This window comes from Thalassophryne amazonica, chromosome 16, assembly GCF_902500255.1.
Source record: "Thalassophryne amazonica chromosome 16, fThaAma1.1, whole genome shotgun sequence".
NCBI lineage: Eukaryota > Metazoa > Chordata > Actinopteri > Batrachoidiformes > Batrachoididae > Thalassophryne > Thalassophryne amazonica.
The window spans coordinates 55,976,327-55,992,315 of NC_047118.1; the positions used below are offsets into that span (position 1 = coordinate 55,976,327).

A 15,989-nucleotide genomic window follows, 5' to 3' on the forward strand; every position below is an offset into this window, starting at 1 on the left:
AATTACGAGAAAAGATCTCGTAATTATGAGCTCTTTTCTCGTAATTACGACATCGGGATCTCATAATTACGAGAAAAGATCTCGTAATTACGAGATCAGGTGTCTCCAGCTTCCCCGTATGCGCGCTTCCTCAATGATCAGCGGGCATGATGGCGCTGTCGCAATTAATCTGCTGTTACCACCTTCTCGGTCTGAGACACTGGGAAATACTGACATTTCTTAAAAATGAGGATGATATTAATATTAGTATGTCAACACTGCAGGCATCTCAAGTCCTTGGGATTGTTCCAGCGGAAAGCCCAGTCTGCGTGCTGGTCGTCGCTCTCTTTCTTATGTACGGAAGCTCTGAGCTGCCAAGCCCTAAGATATATTTGGCTCAGTATCATGCAATTACGTGAAAAGTTTCATGTTATAACGTGATATTTATCATGTTATAAGGTGATACTTATCACGTTATTTTGTCATATGAAATTATCATGTTATTTCATGATGCGGTATTTTCACGTTATAACGAGAAATTATCACGTTATAACAAGAAATTATGCTCCACGTCGCCGTAATTATGAGATCAAGCTATTGTTTTTATTTATTTATTTTCTGTGTGTGTGTGTGTGTGTGTTTGTGTGTAATCGCTTCCGTACTATTAGTCAAAGCGTGAGAATGCCCGAGTCATAATCGAAAATAGGCCAATTTGTAACCTCCGATACTACATTGTGATCCACACCACGGCGCGCACAAAGTGTGGATTTCCCACTAAACTGTTGCTGGATGAATGAAACTCCTCCAGCGAGGCGAAGCACAGCTCGGGCACACAGACTGGCATGTGCCCAGGTGGGAGTGAGCCCCGCTGTGTCCCTCAGTGGTCGTTGGGTCTGTGTGAGTGAAAGCTGGAAGTCGCCCCGTGCTCCTCCCTGGACATTCATCCGGGAGCACTTCAGGGGGAAAATCCACACTTTGTGTTTGATTATAGTGTGTTATCATCATCTGAGCTCAGCTCATGTCTGTGCTGTCGGACTGGAAGTACGGAAGTATATACATAAAACTATTTAGACACCTAATCTTTTCTCATAATTACGAGATCAGGATCTCGTAATTATGAGAAAAGATCTCGTAATTATGAGATATTTTCTCATAATTATGAGATCCTGATGTGGTCAAACATTTTTTTATCCAGTGAATGCAATACGCTTCCGTATGAGACAGAGTCCGCTTGGATTTAATAACTTCAAAACGAATCGCTGCTTTAAATAAAATGACACCTTTTACAAACGTTGCAAAACAGACAAACTACAGTCAACTAAAATGTTTTTTCCTCCCAAAATGAGACGTCTTGCATTCTTTATAAACCTGACCTGCAGCAGATCTGCAGCTGGAGCTCAGCTCATAGATATGGAAATACATTCATGCCAATAATAATGTCTGAAAGGAAATGTTTTTGACAAAGACTAACAGATTTTATTTCTGTTTATGTCCAGAGATCAAGGATCCACCATGTAGAGTTTATTATGTCCAGAGTTACGGATCCAGTAACCAATTTAATATTTATTTACTTTAAGACTCAATAAAATGTTCAATTTCAACTTAATCACCTTATAAAGCACCAAATTACAACAAAAGCCATCTCAAGGTGCCTCACACAGAACAGTTCAACATAAAAAAATTAAAGAAATAAAAAAAAATTCAAATACCTAATTAAAAACAAGTAAAAGAATAAAACATAACAAAATAAAAACTACTCATAAGAAAGAGAATAAAAATAGGTTTTAAGTCTTGACTTAAAAATGTGCACGGACTCCGACTGCCTGACTGAGGGCCATGTACTGGCTAACCCAGAATGAGATTGCCCACTCAACAAACTTCCCCAGCCTTCTGGACATGATGAAGGGACTTGGGCTGTCGTACCTGGCTTTTCCCCTTTGGGTACCCCTAGAATGGTCAACACTAAACTACGCTAAAATTTTATCCTAGCTAGAACCCTGTATATATATATGCTTCTATACTACTGTTTTTTAAAACAACCTATTTCAAGCATTATGCCAAAATATGTATTACAAGAACACTGTAATTTGATCATCTCCCCTTCTTGGTTCAATCCACGAAGCGCGCCTACATTCATCTCTCTTTCTGCTCTGGCATGTGCTTGTGTCGCATGGTGCTGCTGCGGGTGGCGTTCATTTAGCAGAGGCACTGTCCTGTGAGCGTTGGTGGTGGTAACCTCGCCCAGCTGCGCTGTCAAGTGATTGCCAGGTAACTGTCACATTTGCGAGGTATTTATTCACAGTTTATGTCTCTGAATGTGAAGAGCAAGTGCAACTTTCTGAAAAGTGCTTATTTTACTCACCTGGCTACCTATCGCTAAACACAGTATATTGCTCTACAAATTAGTGCGCGCTGTGCGTGGTCAAATGTAAGACTGATTCAGTGTTGTCTTTTTTTTCAACTAAATCCTCTTGTCAGCTACTAAACGGTGCTCGCCCTTCAATCTGTGTAGCTTCCATTAACAAATCCCTCTCCTACATCAAATACCATGTACACAGATCTGACCTTAAATGCTTAGTTAAGGTCCTTAACTAAGCATTTAAGAATTAAGATAGTAAACTTTACCACAAAGTTTAATGCACAGCATGATAATAAGTGAATAATTTAAATTCCTGCTAAAAAGGCATAAGTCATAAAACTCATTTTGTATTTTTATTTGTTGGCAGTAAGTGGCAAACCAAGCCTGCAGTGCAGTGATAGATATCAGAGCATTTTTTTCAAAAGCAAAAAACCTTCAGGTGAGGTTTGTCCACTCTATAGACCTTATGTGATAATAGATATGGGGACACTGAGAATAGCAAAGGATGGAAAGTGAAGATAAGGGTAAATTAAATATGTGTATCAGACTGTGGAGGTGTCTTACTTGTGTTACTGGTGTTTTGGTATGAATTCTGACTTTTAAGTCACACGTTTTTATTTCTCTTACTTTTAAGGACTTCATCAGATCTTGTCTGTCCTTTCTATGCTTTGTTGTTAATTCAGTAAATAATTCATATTCATATATTTCTTATGCTGAACCCATTTATGTGCAATGTACCATCTGTGTTCTCCATCCAGCCTTATAGTGGAGTGCTGCTGTAGCTGTGCTAAACTAGGTCCTCCTGCACACGGCACTAAACCTCACTGATCATAACAACTGCAACTACTGTATTTTTATGACTTACAACGTGGATGTGCGTGCTGCCAGAAAAACCGAGACATCAATCAGTTTATAGAATAAATAAATGAATAGCCAGAACTAAAACACAGTCTAAGTAATGCCTAAAACTGTCTAAATGTAATTGAAAAGTGATACCAGGGTGAGTGTTCTGTACTAAGTACTATGACATCATAATCTGTTAAGATGAAATAAAAAATCTTCAATAACTATAGGCTCATAAGATGAATATAAAATCAATGATAATATACTTTACTCAGCCTCTGAATATTTCAGACCTGCTCCTAAGTTGCAATTACTATTTGCCCTCATCACATTAGGAGATTAAATTATTTGTTATATAAACTGCACCAGAATCAAATCAAATCAATTTTATTTATATAGCGCCAAATCACAACAAACAGTTGCCCCAACGCGCTTTATATTGTAAGGCAAAGCCATACAGTAATTACCCAAAAACCCCAACGGTCAAAACGACCCCCTGTGAGCAAGCACTTGGCTACAGTGGGAAGGAAAAACTCCCTTTTAACAGGAAGAAACCTCCAGCAGAACCAGGCTCAGGGAGGGGCAGTCTTCTGCTGGGACTGGTTGGGGCTGAGGGAGAGAACCAGGAAAAAGACATGCTGTGCAATGTTTCAGGTAAAAAAGGAAGACATGGTGCAAATTAAAGTGCTGACATTTTTTTCTTTCTAATTTTTTTGGAAATGACACCTTTTCACTTAAATTTCTCATTTTTTAAATTCAGTCTTTTTATTTCTTTATTTTTGTCAAAAATGTAATTTTTAATTTCCAAAAATTAGTCATGGCAAGATCATTTTCAAACTTCATTAACACTATGGTGTCACTTAAAATACAAAATACAGTTACAAGGTTAAATGGGAAGGTTAAGCGTTTAATTTGACCAAAAAATTATTCTGTAAAGTAAAGTCCCCTCGGCTGCTCCCTTATCTAGACTCGGGGTCGCCACAGCAAATCCAAGGTGGACCTGCATGTTGAATTTGCACAAGTTTTACGCCGGATGCCCTTCCTGACGCAACTCCACATTACATGGAGAAATGTGGCAGGGGTGGGATTTGAACCCAGAACCTTCTGAACTGAAACCAAGCGCATTAAAACCTTGGCCATAATAATTATTCTTGTGTTCTGACTCCATCTATTGCAAATTAATTTGGAATCGTGTTGTTTTACTGTGGTAATTGCACGATATTGCTTAATTACAAAGATAGGTTTTAAACATGAATGCATGTAGAATTTCTTTGATTTTCAGTATTGAATGGCACGTGTTGTTGTAATTAATCTTTACATTAATACAAAACCTTTTTAATAAATTAATACATTTCTCCCAATTGATTAACAATACCACATCTAAAAATCATAGAAGAATTTACTGTAAACATTAATCTTTAGTCGGGTGACCCCTCGACCCGACTCTGGATAAAGCGGAAGAAAATGGATGGATGGATGCATTAATCTTTAAAAATCCAAATGTATATGACATTTAACACTCGCATTTTGCAAACTTATACTTTGTCCTTTGAGATAAAATATTCAGTGATGACAGTCGTCAGTTTGTATCTTTTTTCAAATGAATGTTTGAAAAAACTGTGTTCACAAAATGAAAACATAATTATGCAAAAAAGCATTTTTTTTCAAGATGTGAATGATGAACTGATGTAGAATTTGTTCTGTATCAGTTCATCATGAACTAAATTAACCATTTTTTTTAGATGTTTATTTCTGTATGTTTTAACTGATAAGGCATTTCTTCTGTTACTTTATGTTCTCAACATTAATGATTTTTTTATATTAATTGTCTAATGTTCCATAGTTATTGACTCGAGCAATTGATTGTGATTTGGATTTTTTCCCCTCAAATTATGACAATGTCTTCATATTGTCTTCTGAATGTCCTCCATGTGTCTTCAGGCTCCAGCCTCCCTCCTCCTGTCCTGACTGTCTTCCCTCCGTCCACTGCTGAGCTTCAGTCCAACAAAGTCTCTCTGCTCTGTCTGTCCAGTCAGTCTGGACCTTTTTCTGATGTCACCTGGTTGTCTGGTGGGAGTCCAGTGAGCAGTGGGATCTTTACCAGCACCGCTGTCCAACAACCAGACCAGACTTTCCAGATCAGCAGCTATCTGACCATTGAGACGTCAGACTGGAACAGGGATCAGGTTTACACGTGTAAAGTGTCTTTGGGCTCCCAGACTTCAGAGAAAAACATCAAGAAGTCAGAATGTCCCACTGAAGAACAGCAGGAGACACAATGACCATTTCAAATCTGCTTCTTCACTGCTTACAATGTTTACATGTTTCAGATGAAGGGGATCAGAATGTTGAACATTGTAAAAAAGTTTTGTCTGCATGCTTGTAATACATGTTGTTACTGTTAGGTGGCGCTGTTGTATCAACTTTGCTGTTTGTGTGATTAAAACTTCAACAAAAAATATGAAAAAGTGTCTGTTTTGTGAGTTTCAGTATAATTAATATGAATATCAAATTAATTGCAGTATTGTAATTCTATTTTAAATTTATTTATCTTTCCTCCACTTAATCCAAAACAAATACTTCTTCAAAGCTTAGAGGTATGTTTTAAGAATGAGCAAGTTTGTCAGAAAAAAATATTAGTATGAATTAGTAATAACAGTCATTTCAAATCCCCCCCTCTCTCCTGGAAACAGTATGAAGTTATGTTGCTGATGAACAAGAACTTCACAAACATAATAAAACCAAAAATATCACATTTTTCAGTGTGAGTTTCCTGCAAAAACTAAGGTTTGAAAAAATGAGTCATAACTGAAAATGACTTTTCATCCTCCATCAGTGAAGCATCTCCTCTTAAATCTTTTTCTTCCTTCCCAGGATGCACCTGCAGGCATTTTATAGCCGATATGTAAATGCTGAGGTCAAAGGTCAGGTATTTGCATAATAAGTGACGTGCTTCCTCCTCCTCCTGTCAATCACTGTGATGTTGAGTGTGGTATTAAATTGCTCCTCCTGCACCTCCTCTGGTCATCCTCCACAGCCTCTAATGTGTCAGCAGTAAGTTTCCATGTTCCAAGTCCATTGTGAGCACACAGTGACAACATGCTGGGGAGCCTCTGCACTCTCATCACTGCTCTAACATGTAAGGAGGCTGACTTACTGCAGCTTTCAGCTCAGTCTGTGGCTTTCTCTTCATCTCATCTTCTTCTTTCCAGGTGTCAGTGGTGTGACCGTGGTGACACAGAAGCCTGCTGTTGTCACGGTGACCACAGGAAACACAGCCACCATGGACTGTAACCTGGGAACTGTTACTAATAGTGCAGCTCGCTGGTACAAACAGATTCCAGGAGGAGTTCCTCAGTTTGTGTTGGTGAATTATCATGGATGGAGCTCTCCAACTTATGGTTCTGGTTTCTCATCTTCCAAATTCACATCTCCTCATCAGTCACAATCAGATTATCGTTTGATCATCAGTAATGTGGATCAGTCAGATTCAGCTGTGTATTACTGTAAAATGTGGGACAGCTCTGTTAATGAGTACGTATCACAGTGATTCACTCTGTGACAAAAACCTCCTCACTAAATACTTCTGCTTTTTCACTCTGACACATTTTCACTGACGCTGAAGCTTTGAAAAGTTCTGCTTTGAGCTCATTTCAAAGTTATAATTCACCTTCAGGAATTATTGCAGCATTTCTGTCATCTTCATGTGGTGCTTGTTGAATTTTTCAATGTTTGAGCAATAATGAAACAAAAAGAAAATGCAGGTAAATGTTCATAAATACAACTCCAAGTCCAGTGATGTTGGGACGTTGTGTAAAATGTAAATAAAAACAGAATCCAATAATTTGCAAATCCTCTTCAACCTATATTCAATTGAATACACCACAAAGATATTTAATGTTCAAACTGATAAGCTTTATGGTTTTAGTGCAAATAGTTGCTCTTTTTGAAATGGATGCCTGCAACACGTTTCAAAAAAGCTGGGACAGTGGTATGTTTACCACTGTGTTAAATTACCTTTCCTCCTAACAACACTCAATAAGCGTTTGGTAACTGAGGACACTAATTGTTGAAGATTTGTAGGTGGAATTCTTTCCCATTCTTGCTTGATGTATGACTTCAGTTGTTCAACAGTCAATTAAATTTTTTATTTACATTTTACACAATTTCCCAACTTCATTGGGAAATGGGAAACCATGGGAAACATGGTGTCTAACCAGATCCTTACTCTGGATGGCATTACCCTGACCTCTAGTAATACTGTGAGAAATCTTGGAGTCATTTTGATCAGGATATGTCATTCAAAGCGCATATTAAACAAATATGTAGGACTGCTTTTTTGCATTTACGCAATATCTCTAAAATCAGAAAGGTCTTGTCTCAGAGTGATGCTGAAAAACTAATTCATGCATTTATTTCCTCTAGGCTGGACTATTGTAATTCATTATTATCAGGTTGTCCTAAAAGTTCCCTAAAAAGCCTTCAGTTAATTCAAAATGCTGCAGCTAGAGTGCTGACGGGGACTAGAAGGAGAGAGCATATCTCACCCATATTGGCCTCTCTTCATTGGCTTCCTGTTAATTCTAGAATAGAATTTAAAATTCTTCTTCTTACTTATAAGGTTTGAATAATCAGGTCCCATCTTATCTTAGGGACCTCGTAGTACCATATCACCCCAATAGAGCGCTTCGCTCTCAGACTGCAGGCTTACTTGTAGTTCCTAGGGTTTGTAAGAGTAGAATGGGAGGCAGAGCCTTCAGCTTTCAGGCTCCTCTCCTGTGGAACCAGCTCCCAATTCAGATCAGGGAGACAGACACCCTCTCTACTTTTAAGATTAGGCTTAAAACTTTCCTTTTTGCTAAAGCTTATAGTTAGGGCTGGATCAGGTGACCCTGAACCATCCCTTAGTTATGCTGCTATAGACGTAGACTGCTGGGGGGTTCCCATGATGCACTGTTTCTTTCTCTTTTTGCTCTGTATGCACCACTCTGCATTTAATCATTAGTGATCGATCTCTGCTCCCCTCCACAGCATGTCTTTTTCCTGGTTCTCTCCCTCAGCCCCAACCAGTCCCAGCAGAAGACTGCCCCTCCCTGAGCCTGGTTCTGCTGGAGGTTTCTTCCTGTTAAAAGGGAGTTTTTCCTTCCCACTGTAGCCAAGTGCTTGCTCACAGGGGGTCGTTTTGACCGTTGGGGTTTTACATCATTATTGTATGGCCTTGCCTTACAATATAAAGCGCCTTGGGGCAACTGTTTGTTGTGATTTGGCGCTATATAAAAAAAAATTGATTGAAATTGATTGATTGATTGGAATTGGGGTTGTAATAAGTTGGTTTAAATAATAGATAGATGTTACAACTATAATCTTTGTACATTATTTATATTTAAACCGAGAGGAAAAAAACAAGATCCAAAGTCTGACGCTTAATATGTGTGGGACCTGAAATACGCTGCCTCAAGTTAACAGTCCCTCTCATAATGATGAGCTCAGCAGCCACAGTAGGATGCATCGTCAGTGTGAAGGTTAAAATCATCAGATATTAAAACCTTCAGTTTAATAACAGATGGCAAAAAGTCATTAAATTCAGCTGAAATGATTCCAGCCATGCCAGAAGGTCGGTAAATTAAAATTATGGATAGACCGATTGTTGGCTACATCGGCCCTGATGATGGGATAGCCCGAATATCGGCTGGGCCGATAATTGGCCGATGCCAATCATCGGCCCAGCCTATTATCGGTCTATGCCTAATTAAAATGCAATAAGAGGTTATCAAAGAGCCAACCTTCATCATCTAGTCGTCAAATAAAGAAAAAGTGTCCTGGTTCACCGGATGTTGACAGACGACGATTTGAAGGAGCTAACTGACGGTGCTAATCCACTACACCGTAAGTCATCTGGAGACATAAAGAGCTGTAAGGATGAAGAGGATGAAGGCAGGGCCTGTCGGTACCTTGTAACTTCCTCAGGAGTCCTCCGAGATATCATATCCTCGAAGGACTCCTTCTTCAGTTGGACAACTTCCCTGACTACTGGTGTCCATCATGCTGTTCGAGGGTTGCTGCCCCTTGAGGCACCTAAGACCTTCAGGTAACAGCTTCCCGCTCAGGCTTCAGCAATGGAAGCTTTGAACATTGCCCATTCTGGTTCAATACCCCAGCCACCACACGGATGACAGAAAAGCTCTGCTAGAGCTGTGAGTTGAAGATCTGTCGGACAGTGGACTCCTCCAGACATTGCCAATTTACCTGCACCTATCTGTTTGGGCTTACCTGTCCACAGTCCTCCCCTACCCTCTGATCCAACTCACCAGCAGATGGTGTTCTGTTGACAGCTCTGTCCCTCTCTTTACCCGTGTCCACAACATGTGGCTTCAGATCAGATGATACGATCACAAAATTGATCATCAACCTTCTGCCTAAGGTACCCTGTCACCATGCACACTTATGAGCAGCCTTATGTTTGAAAATGGTGTTTGTTATGGACAGTCCCTGATTAGCACAGAAGTCCAACAACAAATGATCACTCAGGTTTAGATCAGGGAGGCCGTTCCTCCCAATCACACCTCTCCAGGTGTCTCTGTCATTGCTCACATGTGCGTTGAAGTTCATTTATGTTTTTATCATATTTCAACAGCAGACAGAGCAAATCAATGGGATGGTTTGAAAGCAGTTAGTAACATAATGAAGCTTAGCACAGGTATGATGTTTCATCCTTCTGATACAAACTCCAGAGGAACATTCTCTTTTTTGTTAGAATCACACATTCTCACATGAACATGTTTTACACCTTTAACAATTAATGATGTAATAAAATGAGTAAGTAAATGTACAAATCTAAGAGCCCCATCACACTTTGACCCACGTTACACACCGCACGAATGAGACTGAATGGCATCCAATTTAAAAATCGACCCACATTCGAAAAGTGTTGAGGTGCAGTCTGAAAACGTTGGACAGCTGTCTCAGAGCAGTCGACACAACCGGGCCCATTCGTGCAGCTGCCTCCAATGTTTTGTATATGTCCAAAACACTCTTGGTGCAGTTGAGGTGAGACGCCCATCGAATAGCAGTCTATGTGCAGCCTCAGCACAATTCCACTGTAATCTGCATATTTGCACAGCGCCATAACAGCATTTGGAACAATCTCATCCCGTCGGGGGAACCCCAAAATGGATCGGCATGTTAGATCCTGCTGGCATGTCAGATCCTGCTGGCATGTCCTGGTTGTGCCACTGGATCCTGTTCAGGGAGTGCGAAGGAAATGTTGATATGCTAGCAGCACCTGCAATGCAGCTGAACAGGATGTCACCCCCGTAATACACATATTATAACATGTTCATCATCGAACTCTGTCGGAGGAAAGAAGGTGGAACTGTTTCACCAGCCCATGACACCATAAATAAACATGTAATCTCCCCTCCAGTACAGCCCCAGGTGCAGGGCAGACAACGGCCAGGGGCTGCAGCGTATGGTGAAGTCCCTCTTGCACTGGCTGCAACGCGTGGTGACAACATTGGCCCAGAAATGCCTCATCCTCCATGGCATAAATAAATCCCATGTTAGTCACTGTCCTGCGTTCTGCCGCACGCCGATGATCTGACCGAACAGAGTGACGCACAGCCCCTCCGTGAGGTCATCGCATCGCCGTCGCTGTGTTGTGTCCGTCATGTCTGGGACACACATGTCCATTCTGCCAGCGAAATGTCCTGCTCAGAGGTCAGTGCACACCAGGGAGAGAGTGGACAAGCAAATCAGTGAGTGAGTAGGTGAGTGAGTTACAGCTCGAGTGCATTCCTTTGACAGTCTGAACCACACTCGGACTGGTAATCTGTGATTTTGGGCATTTGCCCGGTGGGCCACTGCACGTTTAGACGTGCGTGGCCGGCCCTCCCAAGTTCACACCGGCCCCGTTCTCTACCCACCGGCCCCGTTCTCTACTTTGTAACTGCGAGTAGGTAGTGACCAGTGCTGCCACTGTTACTTTGAAAAAGTAATCCAATTACTGATTACTCCTTGAAAAAGTAACTTAGTTACTTTAGATTACTAGTTACTTTTTTAGTTACTTTCCCCAGCTACCGACAACAACCCTCTGCCACCTCAACATGACAATGATACTTGTTTTGCCAAAACTCACTTTACAGTCACCCTTTCTTGGCTTCAATGAAAATAAATACTTGTTTTATAAAAAGTAAAATAAAGACCTCTTTCATGACCTCATATTTAACTGCTGACCTCATATTTAACTGCTGACTGCACTGTAACAGTAAAACTTTTCTAACCTACATTGTTTATAAATGTAACTATTAAATTCATTCTAACATTTTTCTAACATTTAAATTCTCTCTAAACATTTTACTTGTCGAAATTATTATTATTTTAAGTAGTATTAGTAGTTGTAGTAAAAAAAGGCTTCAAAACTGGACCTTTAATCTAGGGGTGTTGTGGGGGGGGCACATCCTTGCCCCACGTCCCCATTCCATCTGGATTCGCACCTGCTTTGGCGTTTGAGCACAAAGAATGGATAACATTTATTTATGCAGAAAACATGACCAGATTTACAGGTTAGAAAGTTTTATTGCGTTTTCACATTATGTGGTCCTCAGAAAGAGAAGTTAGGTGCATTTGAGTGGAAAATAGTGTTAGTTGTTGACGCATCGCGGAGGATCAGCTGTTTTTAGCAGCAGATACGGAGCGGCTCGGAAAAAAAAGCATAAAAATGTCTTTGTAAAGCTCAGTGCAGGTGTGCTGTTGTCACTGTGCTTTAAGAGGTGAGGACGAGTCGTAGCTGTTGCAGAAAAACGCGGATGAAAAGCTCACAGCTCGCTTAAAGTGTGTAGTTCAGTCGAACCCCAACCTCCTGCCCACAGACCAAGTTTAATGCTGCTATCGACCCACAATGTAACGCACAGTGACTTGGAGAAGTAACTTTAATTTGATTACTGATTTGGAAAGATTAACGCTTTAGATTACTCGTTACTATAAAAAGTGGTCAGATTAGAGTAACCGGCATCACTGGTAGTGACGACTCAAAAAACCGTTATTGAGGTTTAACTTTTACTATTAATTGATAGGGAGGTACATGCAGTTTATACGAGGTCTATGATAAAAAAAAGCGGTCCTTTTTATTTAAAAAAAAAAAAAAAATGGATTTGATTCATATGTTTTTACACCAGACAAGCTTGAACCCTCGTGCGCATGCGTGAGTTTTGTCATGCATGTCGGTGACGTCATTCGCCTGTGGGCAGGCTTTGAGTGAGGTGTGGACTCCCCCTCCCGTCAGAATCTCTTTGTCTGAGATGCTGCAGGGAGACGGCGCACGTTGCTTTATCAAATTTTTTCAGGACCGGTGAGGGATATCCGTGTGGACACTATTTGAGAAATTCAGCTGGTTTTCGGTGAAAAGTTTAACGGCTGATGAGAGATTGTGGAGTTTCTTTTGCTTTAAGGACAGCTTACAAAGCGGATCGGCATGGCGCGGTCGGAGGTGGCGTCCGTCTGGCTGTTTCGAGCTGAAAACATCCTAATTTAAAGCTCTGTTCACCCAGGACGTCGTCAGAGAACAGAGAAGTTTCAGAAGAGGCTGGCATGAGGAGTTTATGCGGACATTCCACTGTTAAAGGAGATTTTGTAATAAAAGAACGTGCGGACGAATTTGCTGAGTCGGGTCTGTGACGACGCCCCAAATCCGTTCGCACCGCCACAGGAAAAACACCTCCGTGTTGAAAACCATTTGTAAAATTCAGGCGGCTTTTGATGGCTTTCAACAAGTGAGTATCTGAGAAATTGTTTAACAGCTGGGCATGTTCCAACTTGTCCGTTAAGGTTTCCAACGGAGGTGTTTTTCCTATGGTGACCTCCCGCGGTCGGGTCCGGCCCGACATGCGAATCTGCCCGCACGTTCTTTCATTACAAAATCTCCTTTAACAGTGGAATGTCTGGATAAACTCCTGATCCCGAATTCTTCTGAAAGTTCTCTGTTATCTCACAACGTCTTGGGTCCACAGAGCCTGAAATTAAGAAGTTTTCAGCTTGAAACAGCGAGACGCCGCCGCCTCGGAGCGCAGATCGGGCCTTCCTTACGGCGACAGTAAAACTCCAAAATCTCTCATCAGCCGTTAAAAGTTTCACCGAAAACCAGCTGAATTTATCGAATGGTGTCCACTCAGTTGTGCCTTACAGTTTTTGAAAAAATTTTTTATCAAAGCAGCAGTCTCTGAGCCATTCCTAAAAAATGAAAAAAACGACAAGAGGGTGGGCCTCTCCTCACTCAAAGACTGCCCACAGGCGAATGACGTACCGACAGGCGTGAAAAAACTCTCGCATGCCCACGAGGGTTCAAGCATATCTGATGTAATCACACGTGATTCAAATCCATATAGTTTTTGAAAAAAATAATAAGGTCCATTACTTTTCTCACAGACCTTGTATACCCTTTATATACGCTTTACTTGTAGTAAACGTCTTTGTGACAGTTGGAATGTGGTGTAATTTTCTTTCTTTTTTTAAACTGTAAAATCCTTGCAACAAACTAAATTATAATAAATATTACTTTGTTTAAGCAAAACTACGATGTTCCTCTTGTATTTGGCGGATTTATGTCTGAAGATTTTGCAAAAAATGTGCTGCAGTACATGGGGGTATGCATCTAAAGGCTGTCGTTTTCCGTCTGATGTGCAGTGTTGCCAGATTGGGCAGTTTCCAAATTGGGCTGTTTAGGATGGCCGTCTGCAGGTAAAAAATGTTTTTCTGTAGATTTATGGCCATAGAGATCAATAGACTTTTGTTCACACACATTACCTCTCTCTCTCTTAGTGCATCCAGGCGGTTTTTGAGCATTTTTTGGGGCTGGAAATCATCAGTCAGTCACATCTGGCAACCCTGCTGATGTGATGAGTGGCGCAGGTCCATGGGAACACGGATGCATGGCGCGCATATATTTTCACTAGATAAATCATGGAAAGAGGTGGCAAAAAGAGGAAGGGGGGAGTGGAGAAGATTCGGGACAAAAAGCAGAAAGCTCTACAAGCTGAGGCTTCCGGGTGTTTTAAAATAGATAATTTGTTTGCTGTGGCCAATACTACTTCTAGCGTTGCTACTAGTGCTCCCGACCAGGGGTGGTCCTGGAGGCGGGCCCGACCGTGCAGCCGCCCGGGGCGGCATTGCAGGGGGTGGCGGCACGACCGTGTGGAAAAAAAAACGGTCAAAAAAAAAAAAACATGGGGGGGGGGGGGGTTCATGGTTACGTTACGTTACGGCAGAGTGGGTCCCCCACCTTCCCGTCCCATGGCGGCTTTCCTCTCACTCATTCCCGCAGCTTCACAGTGTTATAAACAGTAGCGAAGCAAAGACTGCAGCGAAACGAGACGACGAGTCATTGGATAAATACTGGGCTTTGTCCCGCCCATCGGACGCTCAGCGTGTCTGGGGGTCTATGGGGCAGTGGGCTGGCCTCGGCTGGCCTGGACGCTCAGCTTCTGCATGATGATTGGATGATCTGTCTGAGGCTGAATCCCTTTTTGATTGACAGCGAAATGAGCGAATCAGCGATCTTTTGGTGTAAACATCCGTGGGCGCATTTTCATTCTTTTCTGAGTTTAACCTGAGATTTTCCTAATCCTTTTAGCGGCATTTTCTTTGTTAAAAACGACTAGCGACAAATCGAGCTTCTATTTCTGGTGGGGTTTTTTTGTAGCTGTTTGTGTTTGGAGACTGACTTCTATCACTCTTTCTGACTTCTATCGCAGTTTCTGTCCCTACCAAGCAGCGGGTGCTGCTGAGCTCCTCCACCGTCACAAAGCACTCACAGGAAGACAAACGTCACACTAGCCTCGTGCCAGTCCCAGCTAGCGAGCTAGCTAGGTAGCAAGCTGCACATAATGGCAGACAATTTGAATGTTGTGGACCGGATTTTGGCAAAGCCATTTGATAGTCTTCCTTATGAAGAAGCCATGGCTGCTGTCAGCCCCCAGTGCAATGTTTGTGCACAGACTGAAAATGGTTCTGTCTCAGGGGGCTAAATGCTTATCTGAGTGCAGAATATTGTGGATTTCTCAAAATCCACAAAGAGGATGTCTTTTCTTGAGCCTGCAGGCTGCTCAAGGTTGCCCAGAAATGCTCCTACTAGATGGAATTTCACATGACGGATAGTGAGCACTGGGGCAAACAATTATGATGTCCTCCTGTAAACTTATGAGATGATCATTGCAGATAAGTCCATGGATGATGACACATTAGACTGTGCCAATTTCTTTGTGTTTGTTATTGCAGTAGTCATTAAAACCGGAAATTTGTTCTTGAAAATAGCTGTTGTGAGTTAATTTGTGGGATTGTGGGTGTTCAGGACGAAGTTAGTGTTTTCATGGCTGTTGGGGCGGAGGTGGTGGCCACGTTGGTGTGCGCGGGGGGGGGGGGGGCGCACGCAGGGGGTTTGCCCGGGGAGTAAATCACTCTAGGACCACCACTGCTTCCGACGTCCCTACTACAACGGGCGAAAATGCAACTTCAACGGGCGAAAATGAGGGCAACTTTACTGGAGAGGTTAGTCCAGGCTCAAAGCCAATTGATGTCTATGTTGGGTCGGAATCGGAGGATTCCGTGTCCAGTGAGCAGGTCGTGGGAAAGGACGCACAGGAGATGACAGAACCTGAAGTTCATCATACTAGTGCTTCTACTGTCAACGTCCCTTCAGCTACGTCTGAGGCCGAGCCTGCTATGGATTACTTCAGCCACCATAACCGAAACGAGCTGTCTTTATTTTATGAAAAACTCCCAACACCAAACAAAAAAAAGACCCTGAATAAGTGCTTGT

The 15,989-nt window shown here is 41.8% G+C and overlaps 2 protein-coding genes across 3 annotated transcripts in view; both read left to right on the forward strand.

The window, feature by feature from the left end:
• The window catches only part of LOC117527796 (immunoglobulin lambda-1 light chain-like), a 53,576-nt gene extending 48,033 nt beyond the window's left edge, over window positions 1–5,543 (forward strand). The window contains exon 5 of the mRNA XM_034190296.1: window positions 5,518–5,543. The gene's annotated coding sequence lies outside the window, so the exon portion shown is untranslated. The remainder of the gene's footprint in view (window positions 1–5,517) is intronic.
• Window positions 1–15,989, forward strand: part of LOC117527792 (immunoglobulin lambda-1 light chain-like) — a 32,235-nt gene that overhangs the window by 11,970 nt on the left and 4,276 nt on the right. The window contains exons 1-2 of one of the 2 annotated variants that reach the window (XM_034190292.1): window positions 6,124–6,320; window positions 6,394–6,719. The exons of the other annotated variant lie outside the window; for it this stretch is intronic. Coding sequence (XP_034046183.1) covers window positions 6,281–6,320; window positions 6,394–6,719 — 366 coding nt within the window. The 5' untranslated portion in view covers window positions 6,124–6,280. Of the gene's footprint in view, window positions 1–6,123; window positions 6,321–6,393; window positions 6,720–15,989 lie in introns of those variants that run through there. 2 annotated transcript variants of the gene reach the window in all.